Consider the following 24,785-nt stretch of genomic DNA (forward strand, 5'->3'; position numbering starts at 1 on the left):
ATAAATAAATTGAAATTGAAAAAAAAAAAAATTGAAATTGAAATAGATACTGACTATCTTCAAAGAATACAAAGGGTTAACGCTGTATCTACAAACACATTCGTTTTAGTCATCATCACTTGTTTGTTTTAAGGAAATAATCTTTATTTGTAATATTTTAATTATATAAGTCATGGTGATAAAATATATCTCTTTTTTTTGGTATGTGTCTGTGTGTCAACATTTATATTGAAATTGATCAATTAAATTTATCTTACATTTAAAATTGTGATTTGAGGGTAGTTTAACTTCGCCAAGTTGGATAAATCCCACTAGTCCGTGTGCAAAGCTAGATTTGCTGTTACAGGTAAATCTAAGGTGATAAGCATAAGGTGTTTTTTAATTCGGCTAAGGTTTTATGCATTGATACCACTATTGGACCGCCTTTTGCATAAAAAACTGAAATTTACTTTTTGTGACAGATGTACAAAAAAGGGTTAACTCAAGGGAAATTGAAGGAGAAATAATCCTTTTTGGGGGGGAACAGTTGCTGTGGAGCTGCTCTTGAGATTAATATTTGATTGCTATCTGCAAGTACAGTAACAACGTGGTTTACAATAAATGCAAAACAGAAATCGAAAGGATGGCAGGAAATTCCACCGGGGCGGTGCCCAGTCAAGGTTGGCGAAAAAGAAACAAAAACAAAAGATAAAAGAAAATCAAATGCTCAGGCTGCAGATCATCTCAGGTGTCCCAAAGACACACATCCATTCTTCATCTTCTTCTTCTTAACAGGTGAGTGTCAGACTACTACCACAATACTAGAGCTGCAACAATTAATTGATTAGTTGTCAAATATTAAATGAATCGCCAACTATTTTGGTAGTCAATTATTCATTTGAGTAATTTTTTAGAAAAATTAAAAAAATTCTCTGATTCAAGCTTCTTAAATGTGAATATTTTCTGGTTTCTTTTCGCAGTAAACTAAATATCTTTGAGTCGTGGACAAAACAAGACATTTGAGGATGCCATCTTGGGCTTTGGGAAACACTGTTTGACATTTTTCAAAATTTTCTGACATTTATAGACCAAACAACTAATCGATTAATCGAGAAAATAATCAACAGATTGATCAACAATGAAAATAATCATTTGTTGCAGCCCTACACAATACATTAAATGTGTTAATAACAAAAACAATTAAGTGTTTTGATGCATATTTGCTCATATTTGATTGTCTGAGGAATAATACTATGCAGAGAATGACAACTGCTAAATATAAATTGTGAGTGAAATTTTAATTCTGTAGCAAGTAAACAAATCATGTAAGTGTAAATCATTATCACAATATTACTGAATAGCAACTATTAAACAGTATGTGGAAATTGTGTATTGTTTTAAAGAAAATGTCTTTTTCTTCTCCAAATTCCTTTTTTTTTCTGTTTTGACCAGATTTTAGCTTGTCCACAAAATGGCTGAATCTGACACTGTTAGCAGGCTTGGAGACCTTCTTAACACATTCAGAACTTTACTCCACGGTCGCAGTTTATTGTCTCCAAAAGAACTTCTCAACAAGCTGCAAGGACTTGTTACAAATATCAAATGGAGCCCGGCGGATGCCACTCACTTGTTCGATGATCTTCTGAAGCGATTTGAGTCAACAACAACTAATGACAGATCCGATCTCCTCTCATGGATGATTAAAATGTTGCACTGTATAGAGATTAATTACATCACTCCCAGTTGGAAGAGTCAAAGAGGAAAGACACTTATCGATCTGGTCCGAGACGAGACTGTAACAGATGAAGCCCTCAAGGAATGTTTAGCTTATGACACAGAAAAGCAACTGGAGGAAATTCTTGAGGAAATCCGCCAACAAGAGTTAAACCAAATTGACGAGAAGCTTTTAGGTGACGTGAAAGACATTGTGTCATCAGTTGATAAAGATCTTAAAGATCACAATGATGGATCACAGCGGAGTGGCTTAAAAAAAGTCTTGCTGAAGCTCTGTCGGGCGGTGGAAGAAATTCAGAAGTACAGACCACGACTGACACAGATGGTGAGCTGGTGCATTATGGCTCTTTCCAAAACAGGACGGTTAATTCAGGTTGGCACCGGAGAGGGGAAGTCGTGTATCGTGGCGATGTTTGCAGCTTTTCGAGCTATGAGAGGAGAACAAGTAGACATCTTCACGAGTTCGTCAGTTCTTGCAGAAAGAGATTTGGTTGAATGGAGAAACTTTTATAAAGTTTTGAAAATCAGTGTAGACTGCAACACCAACAAACATGGCAAAGACGAGTTAAAAAAGTGCTATGACTGTCAGGTTGTTTATGGCACTGCTCATGAGTTTGCTGGGCACTGGCTAAACCAGCACTTTGAAAGAATGGACATATTTGGAAAAATAAGATTCCAGTGTGCAATTGTGGATGAAGTGGATTCCCTGATGCTGGATAAGGGCCATGACTTGGTCTATATAGGTAGTGATATGCCTGCTTTGCAACATCTCAATCCACTCTTGGCATTCATATGGAACACTGCTAATCAATACAGAAAGATTGGCACAGAGGCATTTGTGGGGCAAAAATACCCCTTCCATCAAGTTGTGCTTGAGAAAATATCAAAGGACAAAAATGTCGAGGAGTTAACCATCCTTAAAATGGCTGAGGACACAGGTATACTGACAAAAGGTTCAGTCAAGGACCTTCAAAAGGACCCGGGCCTTTTAACTGAAAAAACTGCAAGTGTTACTGCTAACCAGTTGGCGAAGTTCTTTGAGACAGTAGAGAGGAGATTCCCATCTTGCCTGTTTGATCTGCATTACATCAATAATGATGGAGCAATAGAGGGCCTGAATGAGGGTCCACAAAAAGAGGCACAACAACAGAGAGTGCCACTGCTTTTACTCAATGGAGGCTTCTGTCAGTACATGTATTCTGATACAGAGAGTATACTGAGTGCTGCAGAAGCAAAAATAAAATGCGCTCTGCATTTTACACCTTGTGAGCTCAGTAAAGATGGAATGACCTTCTACGTCCCGGGCTTTCTCTCAGATCTGGTTGATTCCAAACTAAAGGTTTGGATTAAAAATGCATTCGAAGCACGAACCATGACAATGGGTCATGAATATATCATCGAGGAACATGGGGTAGTGCCCGTTGACTACAGCTCCACAGGTGTTGTTGAAAACTTCAGGACATGGTCAGATGGACTACATCAGTTTCTTGAAATGAAACATATGTCCAAGCTGAGTGACATGACAGCCATCACAAACTATATGTCCACTGTGGGTTTGTTTCTAAAGTATGGAGATCAGATCTTTGGAATATCTGGGACTCTTGGCCAAAAAACAGATACTGAGATTTTGCAGAAAATCTATGAAGGTATAAAGACCTGTCAGATACCTTCATTCAAACGCAGAAAGCTGTTCGAGGTTGAAGGAGTGATCGTAAGTGATGAAGAAGAATGGATTGAGAAAACCTGCGATGTTGTCTCTGCAAAAACCAACCCTACTCCATACAGGGCTCAAAGAGCTGTGTTGGTGATCTGTGAGACCATCAATCGAGCAAAGGTTCTCTACCGTGCTCTAGGATACAAAGTCCAGAAAGAAAAGCTTTACATAAGCAACAACATGGACAATTCTGAAGTCTTTCAAGGGCTGCAGCCTGGAGACATCATCGTAGCAACAAACCTTGCAGGTCGTGGGATGGACCTTAAGGTTTCTAACGATGTAAATACAGCTGGAGGTTTGTTTGTCGTGCAGACCTTCCTGCCTGAGAATGCTCGTGTGGAGGCACAGGCCTTTGGACGCACTGCTAGACAAGGATCTCCTGGGTCTGCTCAACTCATCGTCTGCTCCAGCCATTTGCAAGAACCGCTCAAATTGCTGGCTTTATTGGGCAAGCTTCAATCTTCCTTGGAGAACATGACCAATGTCCTGCCACATCTTTTTGTGATGCAATTTAGGTCTTATCAAAAAAGGCACAGCAACGAGCAATCCAACGGTATGTCTTCAACGCTGTCACGTATTTTGACTAAAAACTCCAATTCAGGGATAAAGAGCATTAAACAGGTCAGAGATGACTTGGCGACAAAAAGACTAGCTACCTTCTTGGAGTGTGTCATCCCAAACATAAAGAAGAAGGAAGAGCTCTTCAGTCTCTATCTTGACACACTAGATGAAGTGTACGAAAGCAGCAACAACAAGCCAGCAGATTCAGATTTGTCTGCACTGAATGAATTCTGGGGTATGTGGCTACTCACCAACCTCAATGAGAACAAGTCTATCTCGGACTTAAAAGACAAACTATCTGAGGACCTGAAAACAGCCAGGCAAAAACTCAGACGGAGAGACTCCCCCTCATCAAACCTGCACCACTACACTGCATTTGGCAATGATCTGCGCAAAAAGGGCAATCTTGCAGACAGTATCGAGATGTACACTAAGGCCATTCAGGAGGACCACTGTTGGGCAGCAATTGCATACTACAACCGTGCTTTTGCATCTTTAACCAGAGACAGGCATCAGGATCGAAACTGCATCGATCAAGCTCTGGAGGACTTGCAAAATGCACTCAAGTCTGTTGAGCTCTACCTTGAACAAATTGAGGTCACTCTTAGATACTCCACACAGGTCAAGGAACTCTGCAGCGATTCAGTCACCCGATTTGACCATCACATGATAACCAGACACAAAGTGTTGCTGTGTTTCAAAGGGAACATTACAGACGCCATCAGGAAGGTAGACAGGGCCAGAGACATAGGTGGGAATGTAAAAGTGGAGGAGAGTCCAGTCCACTTTATGGTTCCAGCAGTGTATTTTCTGCCCTCGGCAGTCCTTTCGATCGCATCACTGAATCTAATCCGCTCCAGAGACCCTCTGAAGTTGCTCCACATCATCAGACATCCGCACTTTGACATTATCAATGAACTTAGGTGTCTTAAATCTCTGGGCCTGACTCATGTCTATACCTTAGATACACTGTTCTCTCTGGGTGGCTTTTTCTCAAAGATACATAAGACCATCTTCTCTTGATTGAAGATCGAGGCAGGCGTTCAGCACATGAGCAAAACAATCAAGCAAGTAGTAGAGCTTGTTGTGGGTTTTAAAGTTCCTCTTTTGGTTTTGAAATGATGTCAACACTGCAAGTTTTGGGGAGATTCCTTGTGAACCATGTGATCCTAACTGGACCAAAACCATTAAAGTCAGAAGAAGAAGAAGTTTCAGGTGTTAATGCATTTTTGATATGTTAATCAGTACTGGTTTCCTACCATTGTTACAGTACATATAATATGGTATATTTTTCTATTAATTGTTGTCAGTTCAATTGAACAATTGCTAATCACAGAAGTCTTAATATGAATGTACTTTATTGTACTTTTTGCATATATATTGTGCAATGGTAAAGGGTTTCTGCTCCATTTTGTTGGAATTATTGTCTATTATCACTATTGTGCATCTTGTATTATAAAGATCATATATATATATACTTGATCCAAAATGACAATGAGAAAGTAATGTTGTGATACTGGCATTTTGCTTTTTGAAACATATACCTAAAAACACAGTGTAAAATGTGTTTACAAAGTTAATATGATACTAAATCACTGAATTAATTAGGTTTCTATTCACTGAAGGCTTATATTTTTGGAGAGCTATAAAATTACATTTGTATTACATTTTGATTCTGTATATAATAAAAAGCTATCATTTGAAACCTGATGGTTATTGGCCAATCATTTGAAATACATATTACTACACTGTATTTACATATGTTTGTAGTAACAATAATAATCAAATTGTAAGAAACAATGCATGTGACTAGAACTGTTTCCACAGTATTTGAGGTGTAATGAAACTTTTATGCATGTTGTTTTTCAGAACTGTTCATTCTTTACATGAACAGAACATCAAATAGACACTGAAGCATAAAGACTGAACAGGGACTCAATATAATCACTTCATTACTGCCACTGTGTGGTATAATGTGGTACTGAAGTTTGCTTGCATTGGAGACTGGAGTCATGTAGGCTTGTTACAGTCATTTGTTTAGCACAGTATCATAGCATTTTGTGAGATACATAAATATTAGAATACGGTAGTTGTCACAATGTTAATTTAATTTCAAGTAAAACAATTGGTTACGGTTAGGGTATTTGGTGTATGCTAGGTACAGTAAAATGGATAAAGATTTAGGGGATTTAGTCGAGATTAAATATAAGTCTTTAGTTCAACACAGGCTGATTTAAAGGTAAAAGTATCATTCAGCTCATCCAAGGGAAAAACAGTGGTATATATGCATTTACATTGTTAAATGCTGAGCTCATTTGATAAAGCTTGGCCAATTGTGAGCCCCAGGGACATTTAAAAGTTAAACTAATTCCATTTTTTTGTCTGTTTGAGTTCATAAATTGATGAATTTACAGAGGAATTGTGGGACAAAATGAAAGTTTGTATATTAAACAGTAGGTTTTCTAAATGTTAAGTAAGTAATGAAAATAAATATAGCTAATTAGCAACCCAGTAGCTACTGTAGCCTCAAGGTCAGCTAGCCATATCAAGGTCATGTTCTGCTCACCAAGTGAACCCACCGGTTTTGTCCACACAGTGTGCACTAATGGCATATTGTTGAACATTTTTTAATCCTATCAGGTGTAATATAGGCGATATAAATACATACATTTACTTTCACAGATGCATGTGGCATTTTACAATTTTTATATTTTTTTTACTATATACATATTTATTATCTATCAATTGTGTATCTATTTTTATTTATTATACTGTGCACATTTCTATATTTTGACAGAGATCCACACAAGAGTTCCAATTCCCTTCAACACTTTCCCTTGCAAATGGCAAATAAAAGTCTTGAACCTTTTTTTCTTTACATCGACCCTTCTTGAAAAATGCAAGACAGGAGACAGGATATTTCTCTTAAGCTTTTATTAATATTTAAGTTTGCTTTTTTTAGGATGTTCATTGTGTTACACAGAGAAATTAGCCAGACAAGTAGAATTGATTGTATTCTCTTTACCTTTAATCTTTTTTTTATTGTTAATTATATTATTCTCCCTTATCAGCGCTAAAGCTAAAAAAGTTACACAAGAACTATCACACGGTTAACTAACTTGTGAGCACATCGGGACGGTAAACTAACACTTCACAGAGATAAAACAAACAAAAAAATTAAATCCCAAAACATAGAGGGGATAGAAAAATATGATCGAAGTAAAAATTAAGAGACAAACAAAAGACAAAATGGACGAGCATTTACAATCACACAGCCTTGCTCAACTCCCCACAGATAAGTGCCACTCCCTTTCCTTTTTTGGCAATTTCAATTTCTAGGCTCCACCTGTTATCCCTTATTTGGTAGACGCTTCCATGCCCGATTGCTTGAGTTTTAATTTAAGTCTGGGAGGAGCATTTACATTCTACACTTCAGCCCTCTGGACAGCGACAAAAGTGCCTAAACATGGCAGCATCCTGGTTTGACGTCACATTTTGCATTTACACCCTATAGCACAACAGGCTGGTTGTGAATTGCACTGATGTGATGGGCCAGAGTGATTTAAAACAGATTATTGTCGTCACTCCCATCATTAATATCTCCCAAGTACCAGTCTATTCAAAGCTCAAAATCTGAGGCCCTCCACTGACTTTCTTATCTCTGTCGTCATCATCCATGTCTACTTCATCAAACATGTTGGGACAGGAGCACTAGACAGCATGTGAAAGAAACAGGCAACCTCCAACTGACTCATAAAAATCATACTGCTATTAAGTAAAAATAAAAAAAGAATCGGATGCAACTCTGCATCTGGCAAGTGGCACGCTTACAAATACACATGCGCTCCAAGGATTGGGTCCAAATATGGGTCCTTTTAAAAGTACGTTCAGTCCAATGGCTACATGTTGTTGGGCAGTGATAAGCTTTGTGTTTAGATTAAGTAGGCACCGGATTAGACTGTTATCAGCTCATTAAATGTGCGTTATCAGTTGTTATAAACCTCATAGATGTGGGTCAGAAGGGGCCTGCTACACCTACTATATTGTGAAACGTAAAAACTAGTTGAAAGCGACACTTTCTAACACGTTGTAAACCTGAATGAAACGTTACATTTTGAACACAAACAAAACAGTTTATTTAGGTTTAGGCAACAAAATCACTTGGTTCCGTTTACGGAAACACATTGTGTTTTGGCTTAAAATAACTACATTTGAAAAGTGAAAGTGAAACTTAAGGTTGTGAACACAAAGACAACTACACGTCGTCAAATTTACGCAAAATTTTGGCAAGGAAAAACTGGCATGGCTGGTAATTTTTTCACTCTCAAAAAGGCTATTATATTTTTTGCCTCTTAGGACTGAGGTTGTACCAAAAGGTTCAGCCCCCGGTGGCAACATTTATATACCTCGAGTGTGTGGCAGTGAAGGGGCTGGTACATTGTCATTGAGAAGTCACAGGGGGTTTTGTTGGTCTCAAATCTAAATTACTAAACTTTTCCATAGGACCCTGGCCCTCTTTGCTGCATTAATTGTGCTTACAGGCGCTTCCTCACATTCACTTTCCTTGAACACACACACACACACATCGCAACAATCACAACACAATTCTCTTGCTTGAATAAAGCCGCTTGCTTCACAGCGCACAGAAACTCAAGTATGCTATCTGGGTTTGTTAGGAGGTATCCGTGCACGGGCAAGGCTAAGAGATTACAACCCAGGTGATAAACACAGTGATCCCTTCTGGGTACGTCTAACACTTGAAATGCAATATCCATACGAGCATGCTACTTAGCGACGTAACGCACTCCTGTTAAGTAGTACACAAGCGTGGATATTAGCACACGCAGTGCTGGACTGCCAGCTGTATTGGAAGCACTTTTTAGTGTGCGACTCGTGTTAACGATAGCTAAAGCTAACACCCTCAGTCTCACCTATGCTTACCGCCATGTTCGCTACACACTCCACGGAAACGAAACAGCACACGCACCCAAATCCACACAACTCATTAGAAGAATATAAAAAGAAAAATATTACCCAGTCAATATTCACATGGGCTGATTCCAACTTCTAAGTCAAAAGGAAAACAAAGCTTCCTGCCCACCTCATCAAATCCAATGGGAAAACAAATACTAATAGACAGGGCAAATGGAAGACATGAACAACCTGTCAACATCAAGGAGGAAGTAGTCACTATAATGGCTCTCATTGGCTGTTGCCACACGACGGGTCAACCGATCGGGAGCTTCAGCCGTTTCGCTGAGGCAAAATGAGAAATCCGATTAAAGAAATTAAAATAACACAATAAAAACTAGCTTAAAAAGTAGTAGACACACATTGTTATAAGTATCTCTGCTATAGTACGTTTTTTTTTTTTTTTATCTATTAAACTTAATAAAAGAGAAAAGTTTTTTTTTTTTCTATTACATTATCATCATCATTAGCTTCATCAACAACATCAGCATCAACAACATTTTCAGAATTATTACTATTGGTTAACGCAAGGTGTGTGGTCTCTATAGGCCTCCTCGTCTAAATTAAAGGGCTCTATTGGCTGACAATAGAGGGAGGGAGAGAGGACTGTGGCCATTCTTTCTCCACCTATTAATCTCTTCTTGTCTATACTTCTCATATTCATTGTAGACCAGCCCAATCCACCTTTGTTTGGAGCTGGAAAGGGGGGTGTGAGGAGAAGGACTGGTGCAACATGTGGTGCAAAATGTGAGGATTCTTCCTCTGAAATCCCTCCATCTCTCTTCCTCCCTCCCTCTCTAGTCCTACCCTGCTCTTGTGGGGAATGATGGGAGTTGTTTAGTGACAAATAAGTAACCCATTTGTCTCCTTCCTACATTATCATCGCGATTCATCTTTCCCTTTCCTTTCGCCTTCGCCCTCTTCTCACTCTCACTCACTCTCTCTCTCGCTATCATTATTTTGTTTTTTTCTTCAGCAAGACACCTCCATCGTTTGGGAGGGGCTTGGCGGCATCTGACCGCCCTGCGAGCCCTGCGACAGGGTGCGGGAGCGAGAGCGGGACCCATCCATGGAGTAGGAGGAGGAGAGGGAGGTGGTGCGAGAGCGGGACAGGCGGGTCATGCAAGATGACGCCACTGTAGGAAGAGACGGATGGAAAAGTTAGGAATTAGAAATCAACGTAAACACTACGCAGCATCTTAAGGCGTTATTCTATATTTTTGACAAATCCTATGAAAAGACCAAGTGAGTGAACTTACTGTAGCCCATTCCCTGGATGAAATACTTGAAAGCCTCAGTCAGTTTAGCAGGCTGCAAACAAAGAAAAGAAATGGTTCCATCAGTGCAATCACTAATTATTATCTGAACTAGGTCATAATAAGTGCAATTTGGCGACCCCAAGTGGCAGCCGAGGGTAAGAGTTCAGAGTAGTTTGTTTTCTTTTTTGTGGATTTTGGAGATAGAGAGCCTAAGTCCCGCCCCTTCCAGTGGACCCCATGGGACCTTATTTCGGAAAAAATATGAACGGTAGTCAACGGAGAGAGACGTATTTTCACAGTCTGATTTTTTTACAACAAACTGTGACTTTCTTTACTTGCAAAATTATGTTTTAAATTGACAAACATCATACTGTACGTGTGATTCATGGCGCAATTCAAACGGGATCAACAAATATTTATCTCTCTCCGTTGACTACCATTCATATTTTTTCTGAAATAAGGCCCCATGGCGTCCACCGGAAGGGGCGGGACTTAGGCTTTCTATTGTGTCCTGCTCAAGGAGAAGTCTCGTTGTGAAATCTGAGTATCTGTATTCTGGCTCAAACAAATATGGGCGGCCATCGAATTCAAAGACCTCATCCACATTGTCGAAATCATCTAAATATTCAGCCATGACATTGAAAATCTTTTAGTTCACACTAAGCTACGCTTTCTGTTCTCCAGTACAACAAACTCTGCCCGGCTGGCACTCACTCCACAATGTCAGACACTTATAATAACAATCAGAGCCTGTCATGGCAAAAACAAGCACTTTTTGTGGATGGCAATGACGGTGCCAACTTGCCCCAATAGCACCATATTGCAGCCCGTGAGTAGCTGCCGACTACAGCGCTCTCCCTCAATACTGGACCAATTTAAGAAATTGTTGTCGCTATTAGTCAGTTAGACACAAAAACATGGGGGAACTTGCTTGTTGCAGCTTTTAAATCCACGTTTTGTGTATCAGAAAGAGGTTGTTAGTTTGTTGTTACCTGGGTCAGCTGAGGGAGACCACCAGCATCAGCCATCTGTGGAGGACGGGAGAGAAGAAGTGTGTTAGAATGAACGACAGAATAAAGTGTTAGTAAGAAGAGTGAAAAATAAAAAACAGATTAAAAAAAGAAAGACTTGAGGGTTAGTTACCTTTAGGAATGAAGTTGTTGTTGGGTCCATTTTGCTGTTGCACTCCACCTAGTGGTCACAGAAGGAAACAGAGTAAACATGCAAAGTCGTTAAAGCTCCCATTAGGAGACATTTTAGACTGAAACACTTACGGCAGCGTCCTCATATGGAGCCTGATCGCCCACCACCAACATTACTGGACACCTGAGGATGACAGAAATAGAGATTGGAAGGGTGGCATTTAGAGATTTTAGAGGTTTTTTATTTTAAAACAAGAAATAAAGTATAAAGATGAAAGTTTAGAGGGAATTTACTTGAAGGTGCTGTTGCGGTCAATGTTCAAGTCTCTGCGACTGGAGGGAAATGAAAAGAGAAGATTATGTTGGCCATTGTGTGATGTGTGGAGTGTATTTGTGTTTATGAAATGATCTCTGTGGGCGTGTTTACCTGTTGTAAGTCTTCCAGAGGAGCTCTATGTTCACCAGATTAGACGCTTTGGAGATGCGCTCTCTGTGAGACTGCACTAGATCTGTGTTTGCTGACATCTCCTCCTGCAAGAAAATAAGACTTTTTGTTCGCCTGCTAGGGTTGTGTATCGGCAAGAATCAGGCTATACGATACGTATCACGATACAGGAGTAACGATTTAATATATTGCGATACTGTAGGCTGGCGATATATTGAGATTTAAAAACCCCCAACTATATTTAGGAAAACTGTGTCATAGTAAAAAGAACACACCATCATCTGCATAAAATAGAAGTAAAAAAGTTTACTCTTTTATGCAATAAGAACAGTGGGATCTGCGAGGGAGCATGTATCTTTGCAAATAAAATTGAGTACTGACTGAGTTATTCTTTGCATTTTAACTATTAAATAAAAAGTGTTTTTGAGAATCGATACAGTATCACAAAACATAATATCGCGATACTCGATATTTTCTTACACCACTATCGCCTGCAACCCAAAACACTCACAAAATGATACAAAGCACTTTAAAAACACATTATTGTACCTGACTGAAAAGGTGGCACAGGATCTGCTCCGTGAGGGAGGACGTCACAGAGCTGAGCTAGAGAGGGACAGGAAGAGGAATCAATAGGATCGTTCATCACTTAGTCAGTTTAATATGATAAACAATGACATAATTGATACTACTCTGGGACACAGAGCATACACGCAGTCGCATAATTTCATATCCACAGCTAAACTTAAATTGATGGAGAAGTCGCATTAGGACTAACTAGATTTAAATACCACATGTTTCTGTGTACAAGACAATGCAGTCCTGAAAGAAAGAAAGAAAGAAAGAAAGGTACCTTCTGAGCAGCCCAGTCTATCCATCCTCTAGCGTTAGTGTCGATGTTGACCAGAACCAGACCTTCCACTGAATCTGGGTTTGCAAGCTGATGAGAGAAAGGACGCAGCAGAGAGACAATATGGTGAGATGACAAGAAAAACATCACAAGACAGAATGTTTTCAGATTATTTCAGCAGTAAACATTATCAATGTACATGAATAACACTATATAGAAAGATATGATTTAATCAAATCAGTACACAACACTTAAAGTCCAGCATACTAGACATTAGTAAATTATTAAAGCAATACTATTATCACATTATTTTGCATCCTATTCACTGTAAGTTTTTGCTCATTTTTAATTAGTAATAATAGCAACTCAAAATGACCACAGGGAAACATAAAACAACTACAAAAAGACCAAAACAACCACAAAGAGATGCAAAACAGCTGCTAAGACACACAAAGAAACCACAAAGAGACACAAAACAACAACAGAGACACAAAATAACTACAAAGAGATACAAAATGATGACAAAGACAACAAAAAAAACACAAAAAGACACACAACAACCACAAAGAGACACAAAATGACTACTATGAGACAAAGCAACTACAAAGAGACTCAAAATAACTAACAAGAGATGCAAAACAACCACAAAGAGACACAAAGTAACCACAAAGAGACACAAAGTAACCACAAAGAGACACAAACAAACTACAAAGAGACACAAAGCAACTACAAAAAGACACAAAGAGACACATAATGACTACCAAGAGAGAAAACAACCACAAAGCGACACAAAATGACTACAGAGACACTAAATAACAACAAAATACCAAAACTAGTAAACACACTCTGAACACTGCCTAAAACTAAACTAAAATGAAATCTAAAAGTCAAAACTAAAATAAAATAAATTGAATTGAAGATTCAAAACTATTCTAACCTTGATTAAATACATTTCACACATCTAAAAATGCCTGTGAGTGTTACTGCCGTGTTTTACTGCCGTGTGACGAACAACACCAGGCGCAGTATAATTAGCTGCTGTCAGAACACGAGAGCTTGAAACAAAAGATGACACTCACTGCGAACTTGGAGAGGACGTACGCTCCCACTCCCACACCCACTCCGATTACAGTACGGAAGCTGACAGACGGACAGAACAAGTTATTAACACATACAGAAAATCTCTACATATGCATTCAAACAATACAGCACATAAATCACTCGTACATTTGAAGGAAAATGTTATTTTACTTCTAAAAGAACTTTTTTGAGGCAGGGGTGTAGAGATAAATAAATAAAAAGTTTATGCAAAAACAGTTCTGAAATCAGAATTATATCAGTATTGGCAGATGTCCAAATTCAGGTATCAGATCGTAACTGAAAAACGTGGATCGGTGCATCTCTAAAACGAAGCGTTTCAGACTGAGGGTGAATACAGGTATATTCAGACAGACAGTATGAGGAAAATAATGTGTTTTTTGAACCGTAAAGCATGTAAACATGTTCTAGTAGAAACCCCAAATACAAGTATGAATCTGAAAATGAGCATGATATGTCCCCTTTAAAATTCATGTATGTGCACATCACACACAATCCCCTTCTGTTTCTTGCGAGCCAAATGAAATTCTGCTTCTTATTACGTCAAAATAAATACTGTTAACTCACTTGAAAAACTGCAGGACGGAGGGGATCATCTCTGCTACGGTGTCCATGGAGGGATACTGGTAACTGTAACGGGAAACACAAACAACCTCCATCATAATAAGAAAACATCCATTTTTTAGTATTATTAGTGCAACAACGTAACCTATTTGTAATTATTGGAAATTACTCACAATACAAGATGACGCAATATTTTACTTATTATTTCATCTTAAGCACATACAGTGACTTTTATCCACGGGGATTTAAAACAAGATCAAAAAGAGAATAAGCTTTAATTTCTAGAACCAGCGGCAGGGGTTAAAGGTCACAGCCAAGATGCCGCCCGTGACACTACGCGACACGAAATCCTCCTGAGCCCGTGGAATAATCACGCGAGGAAGAGAAGTGATAGAGAAGTGCAGGCGGAGGAAATAAGAAGAGCGTAAAGAGAGATTTTCTTTAAACCTCTGACAAGAGCGTACTAGAGACGACAGAGGAGGGAGATGGTGAGTATTTTTGGAAGAGATTAGGTTTAAGCCTGCCACAGAAGATTGTTTCAGAGAATTTTTACTTTTAAAAAAGCAAGTTCACTGCAGGACGATGACGGAACACCAGCATGTCAATACACATATAGCGATATGGTGAAGGTCGTACCCTGTGGGGTAGGCGGCGGCCCCCTCCTCCTGCCCCGGAGCGTCAACATGAATCAGGGTGAAGTTCTTGACGATCTCCTGCATCTCCTCGAACTTGAACAGAGGGGAGAAGCAGCTCTTACCTGCCAGAGAGGAAAAACAAAAAGTGACTCAGAATTGACAAAGAGTTGAGAAACGAAAACAGGCTGAGACAAAGAGAGTTACTCACTGTCCAGACCCGCGTCGTGGAAGGTGAGGATAGCAGGCCTGCGGGTGGTTCGTGTGCCGTGGAGGGTCACGTGCAGAACACCGTGGGGCGTCTCGATACTGTGCTCCTGAAGAGACAAAGACAAAACAACAAAGTGTGATATTGACATTTCTGGACTGAGCTTGCAGATATTTTCAGCCCATATCAAGCAAACTACTAACTTTTCATAACCACATTTTATGCCTACCACGGAATTTATTTTATTTTAATTATTGGAAATCAATTAACAACACAAAACAATGACAAATATTGTCCAGAAACCCTCACAGGTACTGCATTTAGCATAAAAGAATATGCTCAAATCATAACATGGCAAACTGCACCCCAACAGGCAACAACAGCTGTCAGTGTGTCAGTGTGCTGACTTGACTATGACTTGCCCCAAACTGCATGTTATTATCATAAAGTGGGCTTGTCTGTAAAGGGGAGACTCGTGGGTACCCATAGAACCCATTTTCATTTACATATCTTGAGGTCAGAGGTCAAGGGACCCCTTTGAAAATGGCCTTGGCCAGTTTTTCTTCGCTAAAATTTTGCAAAACTTCGTCTCAGCCTCACCTGTCCTTGGTCCAGGAGTATCCTAGCAGCCAGTTCAGCATCCTGTGAGAGAAGAAGGGATGAAGTCTTGTTAGAACAAGGTGTGCATGTGATTGTTGGATATATATGCTTCTTTAAATGCCACATCACTTTTTTGTTTGTTTATCAGATGGGAAAAGTCAGAGATGACAGCTGCAACTAACAATTATTTTCATTACTGATTAATCGGACGATTATTTTCTTGATTGAGTCAACGGAAACGCCTTCAAATTTCTTGTTTTGTCCGACCAACAGCCCAAAGATAATCACTTTACTATAACGGAAGACAAGGACAAGCAGCAACTCCTTAGTTCTTTATTTCTGCATATGATAAAATAAAACAAAAGAGAAGAGATATACAATAACAAAAATAAATGCACAGGTGGGTTAAAAACAGCCGTACTACAATTTACAAACAGGCATGAATATTTTTTAAATATCAAAAAGACAGAAAAGACTACTATTTCCAAGCAAGAAATGCTAGAGATAAAAAAAAAGGCAGGAAAGAAAAACAAAAAAAATAATTATCACATTTGTGAACCTGAAACTGAATCAAATGTGAGGATTATTGTTTTGTTTTTCCTTCCTGTCTTTTTTTTTTTTATCTCTAGCATCGCTCTAGTTCCCTCAGAGGACTATTAAAGGACTAAAATCAACAACTATCTTAATGTAACAAAAGTTTTCAATTTTGATAAAAATTCTAATTTTGTGTTTTCAAGAATCTGTGGATAAAAATGTATTTTTCTTATTTTCGTCTTTTTTGTCTTTTTATTGCATATAAATAAAAAGCATATACGAGAGAAAATTCTCAGCTTTTTGTTCTTTCACAGTCCTTTAATGTTAAATGAGGTCTTGCTCCCTAGTTAGGGCGGCATTACACTCCAGATACAGCAGCAGAGCACCTCTTCAGAGGAGCATGTGGTTGTGGGATACCGACGATTATATGGTGGAAGTCTTTAAATGGGATGTTAATTTGCAACCTTGGATCCATTCACCCCACTAATGAATTACTAGCATCACAAGCTCTGAGGAAATTAGCAGTTTGGGAGGTTGAAGTGGAGGTGGGCGTGCGCAGATGGGCGTCCCAGAGGTTTGGTGAATGGAGAGAGTGCACATGGCTGCGTTATAAAGGTCACTGGATTAATCAATATAGAGCATATTCTCCATCAGAGCATGGGGGCAGAGGCTGGATGTTAAATACATGAGGGTGGAGGCGGAATGTCGCAGTGAACGATGGATGTTGGGATGTAACCTCCCAAGCTTCATTACATTTCCTGCTCAGAATCACCCTTCATGCCCCCATGAGTCACGTTGTAGCCAACGCTGCAGGCAACAGTAATGACTCAGACATGAGCATTTTAGATTCATCGCTAAAAAAACAAGCTCTTTCCCATTCTTTATTTACGGGGACGGACCTCGTTCGTTTCATTCATCCACAACTCATGAACAAATCTTTTAGTCAGGGAAAGTCATAATTACAAATCCGCCTGCTACTTCAGCACCGCGGACAGCGCCATGGATTTATCTACAGAGTGCTCCAGGGATGACGTATTTTTGTAGGCTAACCAGGAAGTTAGCATCGCTCTAGTTCCCTCAACAAAAAGCCAGTGGGATTTTTCCATTGGATTTTGGATTATTGCAGAAAATAAGCTCTGTGGCAAACAAACGTTTATGATACTTTAGCAAAATAATCCCCACAAATGAACACCACTTTTATGATTTTTGAAGCCTAACGTTAGGCTATAAACAAATTACGCCTCGGTCGCATGAACGCAACGTGGCTGTAAAGGCGGACGAGTCGGCATGATGACGTTTAGTAGTCTCATTTTGCCACTTGTTAGCAACCGCCTCCTTTAAGACACATAAAGGCTTCAAAATTGTGGGATATTTATTGACGTATTTTATATTGTAGAACAAAATGTTAAAATCTCTTAAGCTTGTGTTAACCACGGACCTTATTTTGGGCATCTAACTAAAAACCCATTGAAAAAACCCATTGACTTCCAGACAAGGGAACCAGAAGTGGCAAAATACTAACTCATTTCCAGGTTTTAAGACTCATTCCTTGGTGAAAGCTCTGTGTTTTGTTTCCCATCCCCTGCCTCCATCTTCCACCCCATTAGTTTCACGTCATCTACACTACAGCGCCTGACTTCCGCTTTTTGCTCCTGTCATAACTACTACGATTACTAGAGGATGCTGTCGTCTTCTTTTACACCTTATTTCACTGATTGACCATGTGAAATCAATGATAAAACCTACTAGTAGTTGTAGCAGGCCCCTACTCACCCACATCTATGAGGCTTCTAACCACTGATGACGCCCATTTAATGGCCTGATAACAGTCTCAGTTTTAGTCTTTTCATGGGATTTCTTGTTCTATAAAGCTCTGTTACAGTCATTCTACTTGTTTGGTCATCATATTCACCATATTCTTTGGAGACAAAAGGGATTTCAACAACCAGCTTTTGAGTTAAAGGTACTATATGTAACTTTCAGAAGATCTTTGTTATTAATGACCCCGGTGGCCATTAATTGAACTACAGACAGCATCCTGTTGCTCTGTAGGGGCAAGCCAAAATTGGCCAAAAGAGTGACGTGACATCACATTACAATCATATATCACCATTAGTATCTGCAATGTCCAATCTCCATGATACTTAACAGCTTGCCGTGTGCAAATTACTTCATCAGCTCATGTTATGAAGCAAAACCGTCCCGAGTACTTTACATAGAAATCAGTCCACAGGCTGTTATAGATAGCCGAGAAAATGGTGGAAGGTCTCAATTTTTAAGTTACATTACCATATGTTCACACGATAGCAATACAAAGCAATTAATACATGTAAATTGTTACATATAGTACCTTTAAATGAATATAGAATAGTAATAATAATGAGTTCCCTACTTCCTGTTCTGATATTAATATACATTTCTTGTTAACAATGTCACTACACTTATACTTCTTCTTCTGTCCCTTTGTTAAACTGTGTTGTTTGTGCTTTAGTGTTGTATTTCCCTGTTTGCCCTCCAGGTGTCAGCAGCGAGAGACAAACGGCTCTGCTCTGCTCTGCAGCCGCGTCCACACGGGCAACATCAGCGCAGCAGAGCAGAGGAGCTGCTCTCGCTCCTTCGGGGCTTTGACGTCAGCCCCGGCAGATCTGAGCCAGAGCTTTAGCTGTGCACAAACACACATACACACACACACACAGTCATGCACACATGTGTTTGAAACACACCTTGCAACATGTTGGCTTTGCTCAGACTCAAAAGCGCACACGCTCGAATTCACGCACAGCGAGGACAGACACACACAAAGCAACCCTTGTTTTTCTGTCTCCTGGGACACAGACACATCCCGCCATTCATCGATCTAGATTATGTACGTTACACACTGGCGACCATGCAATTAATGCAGCTCATGCTTGGATAACATTAAAGTCAATCTGCATGCATCCATTGTGGAAACTAGTACAATATTTTGTATGCATGTGTTTGTGTGTGGTATCATCTCTGACCTTGGCCTCAGCCTGACCCGTGAGTAAAGGCTTCTCCTCCGTGATGGCGATCTCCTGCATTTCTGTTGTCATGGCGTCACCTCCTGTACAGGTGAAGAAGAGACCAGAGCATGAAAATCTGCATCTGTTCCCTGCAACCGTGACAATGAATACATCTTTATTCTCGCTGGCATCCTTACACAAACACTTGACAGCGTCATATGGGAACAGGTGTGCCAAACACACACACACACACACACACACAGAGGTTGACACACGTTGCATGTATATGCACCTACACACCACCAAGTGATTAAATTCTGCATGTCGCCGTTTTCCTCTGGGACTTTGTTAGAGCTTTGGGACCTTCTGAAAGTTAATTAGTTATTAGTGCCGGCAGAGATGAGCAGAAAAGGATTGTGGAAGAGAAAAGGAGGGATGGACACGTTTTTTTGGGATGGGTAAAAACAGGTGTGATGACATAACTACGAGGAATAAAAGCATGGAGAGATGAAGGTGGGTGAAACATGGAAGTGAGACGTGAGAAACGCCTGAGGGCAGGAGTGACTGATAAGGATGAAGTGAAGGAAAAAAACTATTTGTATTGCATTACTTTTATCTGAGGAAGGTTAGTCGAGCATGTCCCTCATGTTTACCCCTTTGCAGCCACAGTGTGTGTGTGTTACTGTGTGTCCACCGGAGCGCTCCAGGAGTTAAAAGCTGCACCCGAGGGCATCGCAAAAGGTGGTCATTCAGAGAGAGTAGAGGCAAGTTCATTTCATTGACATTGCCACATTGATCTCTCCACAGGTCTAGGCAATTCAAACTGAAGCCTTGACAATTGTAACCGCAGACACGCCGGTCTTTACATGTTAAAGTGCAGCTTCGTGGCTGTTGCTTCTGCTGCAGGTTTAAAGGGATAGTTTGGATGTTTTTGAAGTGGTACTTTTCTATAGTCAGTGTGTTATCTACAGTAGATGACGTTCAGCACGCCCCCAGTTTGGAGAAACAGACAAGAGTACCGACACTGGAGCAAAGCAATGTACTGCTGTGGACGGGGCCGGCAGCAAAAATGTGTTTTAGACACCTAAAAGAAAGGCCCATCTAAAAAAAACAGCTATATTTAGAATATTTTCACGACTTTACCTTGCTATCAGACATCCCTTTATAATAGGGAACTGAAGCCGTTATCTATGCTCTCGCCAAAGCCACCAGACTCCATTGAAAAAAACAGTAATTTTACCTCACAGAACACGAGAGTTGCTGGTCTACCGCTGCCTTGATTGATTATTGGCTTGTTTGTGTTATTGTGTGACTTTGGTTAGTTCAGATTCACCAAAGTGACACAATAGCGAGGTCAAATTACTGTTTTTTTTCAATGGAGTTTGGTTGCTTTGGAGAGCATAGATAAGACTTCAGTCCCACTTCGGAAACATAGACTGTATAGCTGTCTCACAGCAAGATAAGCCGGCGAAAATATTCTAAATATATCGTACACTGATATTAATTCTTTTAGGTGGTTAAAATACGTTTTGCTGTCAGCCCCGTCCACAGCAGTACATTGCTTTGGTTCAGTGCAGTAACTCCTCCGACCGTCATCTACTGTAGGTAATACACCGACTATGGATAAGTACCTCATACAACGCCACTTCAAAACGATTTTAACAGACATGGTGGCCAAAGAATTAGCGTAGCTTCACACCGACTGTATTATTTTTTTGTCATAACAATTTTTGCAGTCATTTATTAGACATAAACGGATGGATAAAATGTCAAAGTAAAAGCTGAGCTGACAGACAACCACTAATTAGTCGTGTAGTTTTAGAATGCCTTCAAGCTAAAAGGGAATATTAACAGTAAGTGAGCGAACAGGTTGTTATTGTGTCTGTTTGACAGCATCTTGACATTTAAAGCTGAAATATGGGCCCTGCTGACATCACTTGTTGTGTGTGTGTGTGTGTGTGCCGGCACAATTCAAGCCCTCATAAACTGACTGTATTATATCTGCAGATTTGGCGTTACGTCAGCCGAGTTGGTGCGTGTGTGTTTACATGCGTGTGTGCACTCATCAGAAAATGAACTGTGGCCTCGGAAGGCCTGTGTCTCTCTGGGCCGCAAACGGAAATGACTAGTCACCAAAGCAAACCCCCCCACCACCACCATCAAAACACACACACATTGCTCCCATTGTTTACCACCCATCTCTCATCCCCTCCCTCTACATACATCTATTTATTAGTCTGCACATATTGTATTTGTCAGTTTCTCACACCGTCATTTGCAAAGCTGCTGCTGCATCCTCTGGAATTACTCCAGTTTGTCTGAGTCATCTTCAGGGTTCAGCTTTCAGAGATGTGCATGCCATGTTGTTGGTCCTGGATGTTTCCCACCAGCACAGGACAGAGATTAATAGTTTGAGCAAAAAAATAAATAAAAATAAACGCAAAATTAATCATCAAGTGGAGGAAATTCCTACAGCCAGATTACACCAATCAACTGATGTTTGGACCAACATCCACCAAATTTCATCCAAGTGCTGCAACTAACTATTATTTTCATTATTAATTAATCCATTAAATAGAGCCTCAAACAGGCACGGAAGTCCTTTCTTGGTCACATATTCCAATATACTGTGCCATTATGCAAAATACATATAAAATAATGACAAATATTGTCCAGAAACCCTCACAGGTACTGCATTTAGCATAAAAAATATGCTCAAATCATAACATTGCTATATGTGACACTAGGCGGTGCATATAAATATGTAGCGCTCATTCAATCTGCATACACAAACGCAAAGCGCTGCCTCCTCGCTGTTACACCACTGCCTGCTTTCAGTAATATAACTCCCACCACCTCCCCATTTCACTCCCTTAGCATTAGGTTAAGGGATGTGATTGGCTCTGTAAATATTACATGTTCATGTTTATCAATGTGAATCTCAGGGAAAGTCTATGTCAAGTTTGCTCAGATTTGTTTTAAAGCATCACATTACTGCAATAAAAGGCTAAAACCCGACTAAGTTATTTTGAGATTCAACAATTGTTTGTCTGCAAAATATAAAAAAGTCAAACATGCCAATCACAATATCCTAAAGCCCAAAATTGATGGCTTCAGATTGCTTTTTTTGTCTCAATATGACTTTTAAATGACTCGCTTCGCTACCATTTGCGATCATTTGCCCAGAAACACACAAGTGAGGCTAAATGGGCTTGAATACCTTTGTGACAAAACAGGCAATTTGAATACGAACTTACGAAACTTACACTGAAAATAATCTGTTCACGACCCCTGAGCCTGTTTCTGGACTGTGGCTTTTCAAAAGGACTTTGGCGGCTCCACTGCAGTTAAAATGCCTTCAGCCTCTAACACATGCAGTGTTAGAGTGGGGACTGAAATGAATGATGGAGGAGGAAAATGTGTTTGTGGGTCACATGTGAATAAGCCGAAATCAATCTATATTCAAATGGCTGGCATTCCTGAAGCGCACCATAGAATGTACCGTATATAAGTTAAAGGGCTTTGCAAATACAGAGCTGAAACTACAGTATGTGATTCATTTTGATCTGATTTCTACCAGACAAGTCACTTCCCCATCACTCTAATATTGCTTATTAGACACAGTATATTTACATTGTCTCCTAACAATCTGATACTTCTTTTGTTTTCCCGCCTTGACACCAAGGCTGGTAGTCAAGTTCAGGAGCAACAATAGCACATCAATAAGACGCTTCAGCGGGCCTTGCAGCTGCTTACTGACACATATCCTTGAACCTGGCCAGTCAGTCTCTCTCTGACACAGTAGATTGCTTTTCCACAGCCCATCCCCCCTATTTTTATAGGTCTGGCATGTCCTGACATGACTGCAAAGTAAGTTTGTTTACATGCTCCTCTGTGTATATTAATAGGTCTCCGGTATGAAACCATTTGCATTTTTGGAAGGGAAAGTTATGCTGCAACAGGATCTCTGTAGCGTTTCTGTTTATAGCATGTGATCCCCACAATGAAATTATTTTAACGAGGGACTCTCAGCTTCAATAACGAAAGAAAGAAAGTTAGCATTCATATGGCATCTTGTGTCTAATCACTCAGCGAATATAGGTCCTATAATCACTCTTTTTTAGCTCATTTTTTGGTCTCCACCAACTCCTGAGGGAAATATCTGGCTCTATAGCTGTTAAATGCTCCACTACGTTTGCTGCTAGCTAGTTGCTCACTTTGTCTGACTGCTGTTTAGCTCTGGGCAAGTAACGTAAGTCAAATACAATCCAAAACAATTAGCTTAAAGATGCTAAAATGCTGAGCGGAACTGCAGAGTCAGGTGATAATTGACTTTCACATTAAATATGGTCATTTTTTTCCCCATTGTAATAAAAAAGCGTTTAAAGAGTCACTTTAAATCATTAATTATGTATCACAACCTTTGCCAATTAATTATCTGTTGAGAAACTAATCAATCAATTGACTATTTGATTCTGCACTAGTATAGTTATCATGTGACCAAGAGATGAGATGGTTGAAAGTGGAAAAAGCTAGATAGTTTCATGCAAGCTCAAGTATTTATAAGTGTTTTTTTAGTAGCTTGAATTGAAAAAAGTGTTGTGGGAACACTTAACGAGAATTTATTCAACGTTATAGACATAAACGCCATTTGGCCTGAATATTGGTGAGACATCACAGAGTGGTCAAAGATATGAGCAGTGATATTATGTGTTACCAAAAGCCTGCAAACAGACAAGGTGGTAGAAAAAAGGCAGTCACAAAGACAAAGACAGCCCATTAAACAGCATTGATACGGGTCTCATGTAACTCGCCCATTGTACTTAACCTACTCTCTCTCCTCCACATACAGTTTCCTGATGCTGCAACATTTTAAGCGGCCTAACTCCCTCCCATCATCCATCTTTCTTCATCTCTGCCTTCCGCCTCTCTCTGAGTCAGTGTGTTTTAGAGCGTGTAATAACTGTTAAACTGCACAGGAGGCACCGTCTGTCAGCATGGAAAGAGAAACACAGAGATGGAGAGAATAAGGCATTAAGGGCAAGAAGGGAAGAAGACTGAAAAAAAACAAGGAGGAGACTGTTGCTGGTTGAGAAAAGGGGAAAAAAATTAGCCTCTACTCTACTTCCACATTTCAGCTGTCAGAAAAACAGCTGTTCGGCTCATCTGTTGCACCGAACAGGTTCCACGTCTCAGATATCAGGCCCCGTCGCATAATTGCTCCCGCTAAATTAATCCACGCTTGTTTCACGCGCATTCATAATCATGCAGAGAAAATGGCATTTCAGTCGACGTCTCGTTCTAACGTGTCACAATCTGTTTTCGTCAATTCTTCCCATCATCCTCATCTCCCTTTTTCTGTCCCGCTGACTCCATCTCCTCATTCTTTGATGCAACGCGATGTGACCACATAGTAACTCTGAACTGAAGCTGATTTGAGCTACGTCAGACTGCGAGGTCTGCAAGGTCTGGTGATTTTTCAGTGAGAAGCTGCTGGATGATGATGCTCA

General features: G+C 39.9%; 2 protein-coding genes across 2 annotated transcripts in view; one reads left to right on the forward strand and one right to left on the reverse strand.

Moving 5' to 3' along the window:
- Positions 1 to 377: 377 nt before the first annotated feature.
- LOC119481343 (protein translocase subunit SecA-like) lies at positions 378 to 6,311 on the forward strand. The gene is made up of 2 exons (XM_037758173.1): positions 378 to 774; positions 1,432 to 6,311. Exon 2 carries the CDS (start codon positions 1,451 to 1,453, stop codon positions 5,009 to 5,011), a length of 3,561 nt encoding a protein of 1,186 aa, XP_037614101.1. The 5' UTR covers positions 378 to 774; positions 1,432 to 1,450; the 3' UTR covers positions 5,012 to 6,311.
- Positions 6,312 to 6,905: 594 nt separating this feature from the next.
- Positions 6,906 to 24,785, reverse strand: part of ndrg2 (NDRG family member 2) — a 35,473-nt gene continuing 17,593 nt past the window's right edge. The window contains exons 2-16 of the mRNA XM_037758220.1: positions 19,294 to 19,376; positions 15,758 to 15,799; positions 15,161 to 15,266; positions 14,954 to 15,074; positions 14,321 to 14,383; positions 13,735 to 13,795; positions 12,659 to 12,745; positions 12,355 to 12,411; positions 11,788 to 11,891; positions 11,655 to 11,693; positions 11,493 to 11,544; positions 11,362 to 11,409; positions 11,211 to 11,246; positions 10,219 to 10,270; positions 6,906 to 10,095 (exon numbers count right to left, since the gene is read on the reverse strand). Of these exons, the coding sequence (XP_037614148.1) occupies positions 9,932 to 10,095; positions 10,219 to 10,270; positions 11,211 to 11,246; positions 11,362 to 11,409; positions 11,493 to 11,544; positions 11,655 to 11,693; positions 11,788 to 11,891; positions 12,355 to 12,411; positions 12,659 to 12,745; positions 13,735 to 13,795; positions 14,321 to 14,383; positions 14,954 to 15,074; positions 15,161 to 15,266; positions 15,758 to 15,799; positions 19,294 to 19,365 (1,104 nt within the window). The 5' untranslated portion in view covers positions 19,366 to 19,376 and the 3' untranslated portion in view covers positions 6,906 to 9,931. The remainder of the gene's footprint in view (positions 10,096 to 10,218; positions 10,271 to 11,210; positions 11,247 to 11,361; positions 11,410 to 11,492; positions 11,545 to 11,654; positions 11,694 to 11,787; positions 11,892 to 12,354; positions 12,412 to 12,658; positions 12,746 to 13,734; positions 13,796 to 14,320; positions 14,384 to 14,953; positions 15,075 to 15,160; positions 15,267 to 15,757; positions 15,800 to 19,293; positions 19,377 to 24,785) is intronic.

Source organism: Sebastes umbrosus, chromosome 22, assembly GCF_015220745.1.
Source record: "Sebastes umbrosus isolate fSebUmb1 chromosome 22, fSebUmb1.pri, whole genome shotgun sequence".
In the NCBI taxonomy this organism is placed as follows: domain Eukaryota; kingdom Metazoa; phylum Chordata; class Actinopteri; order Perciformes; family Sebastidae; genus Sebastes; species Sebastes umbrosus.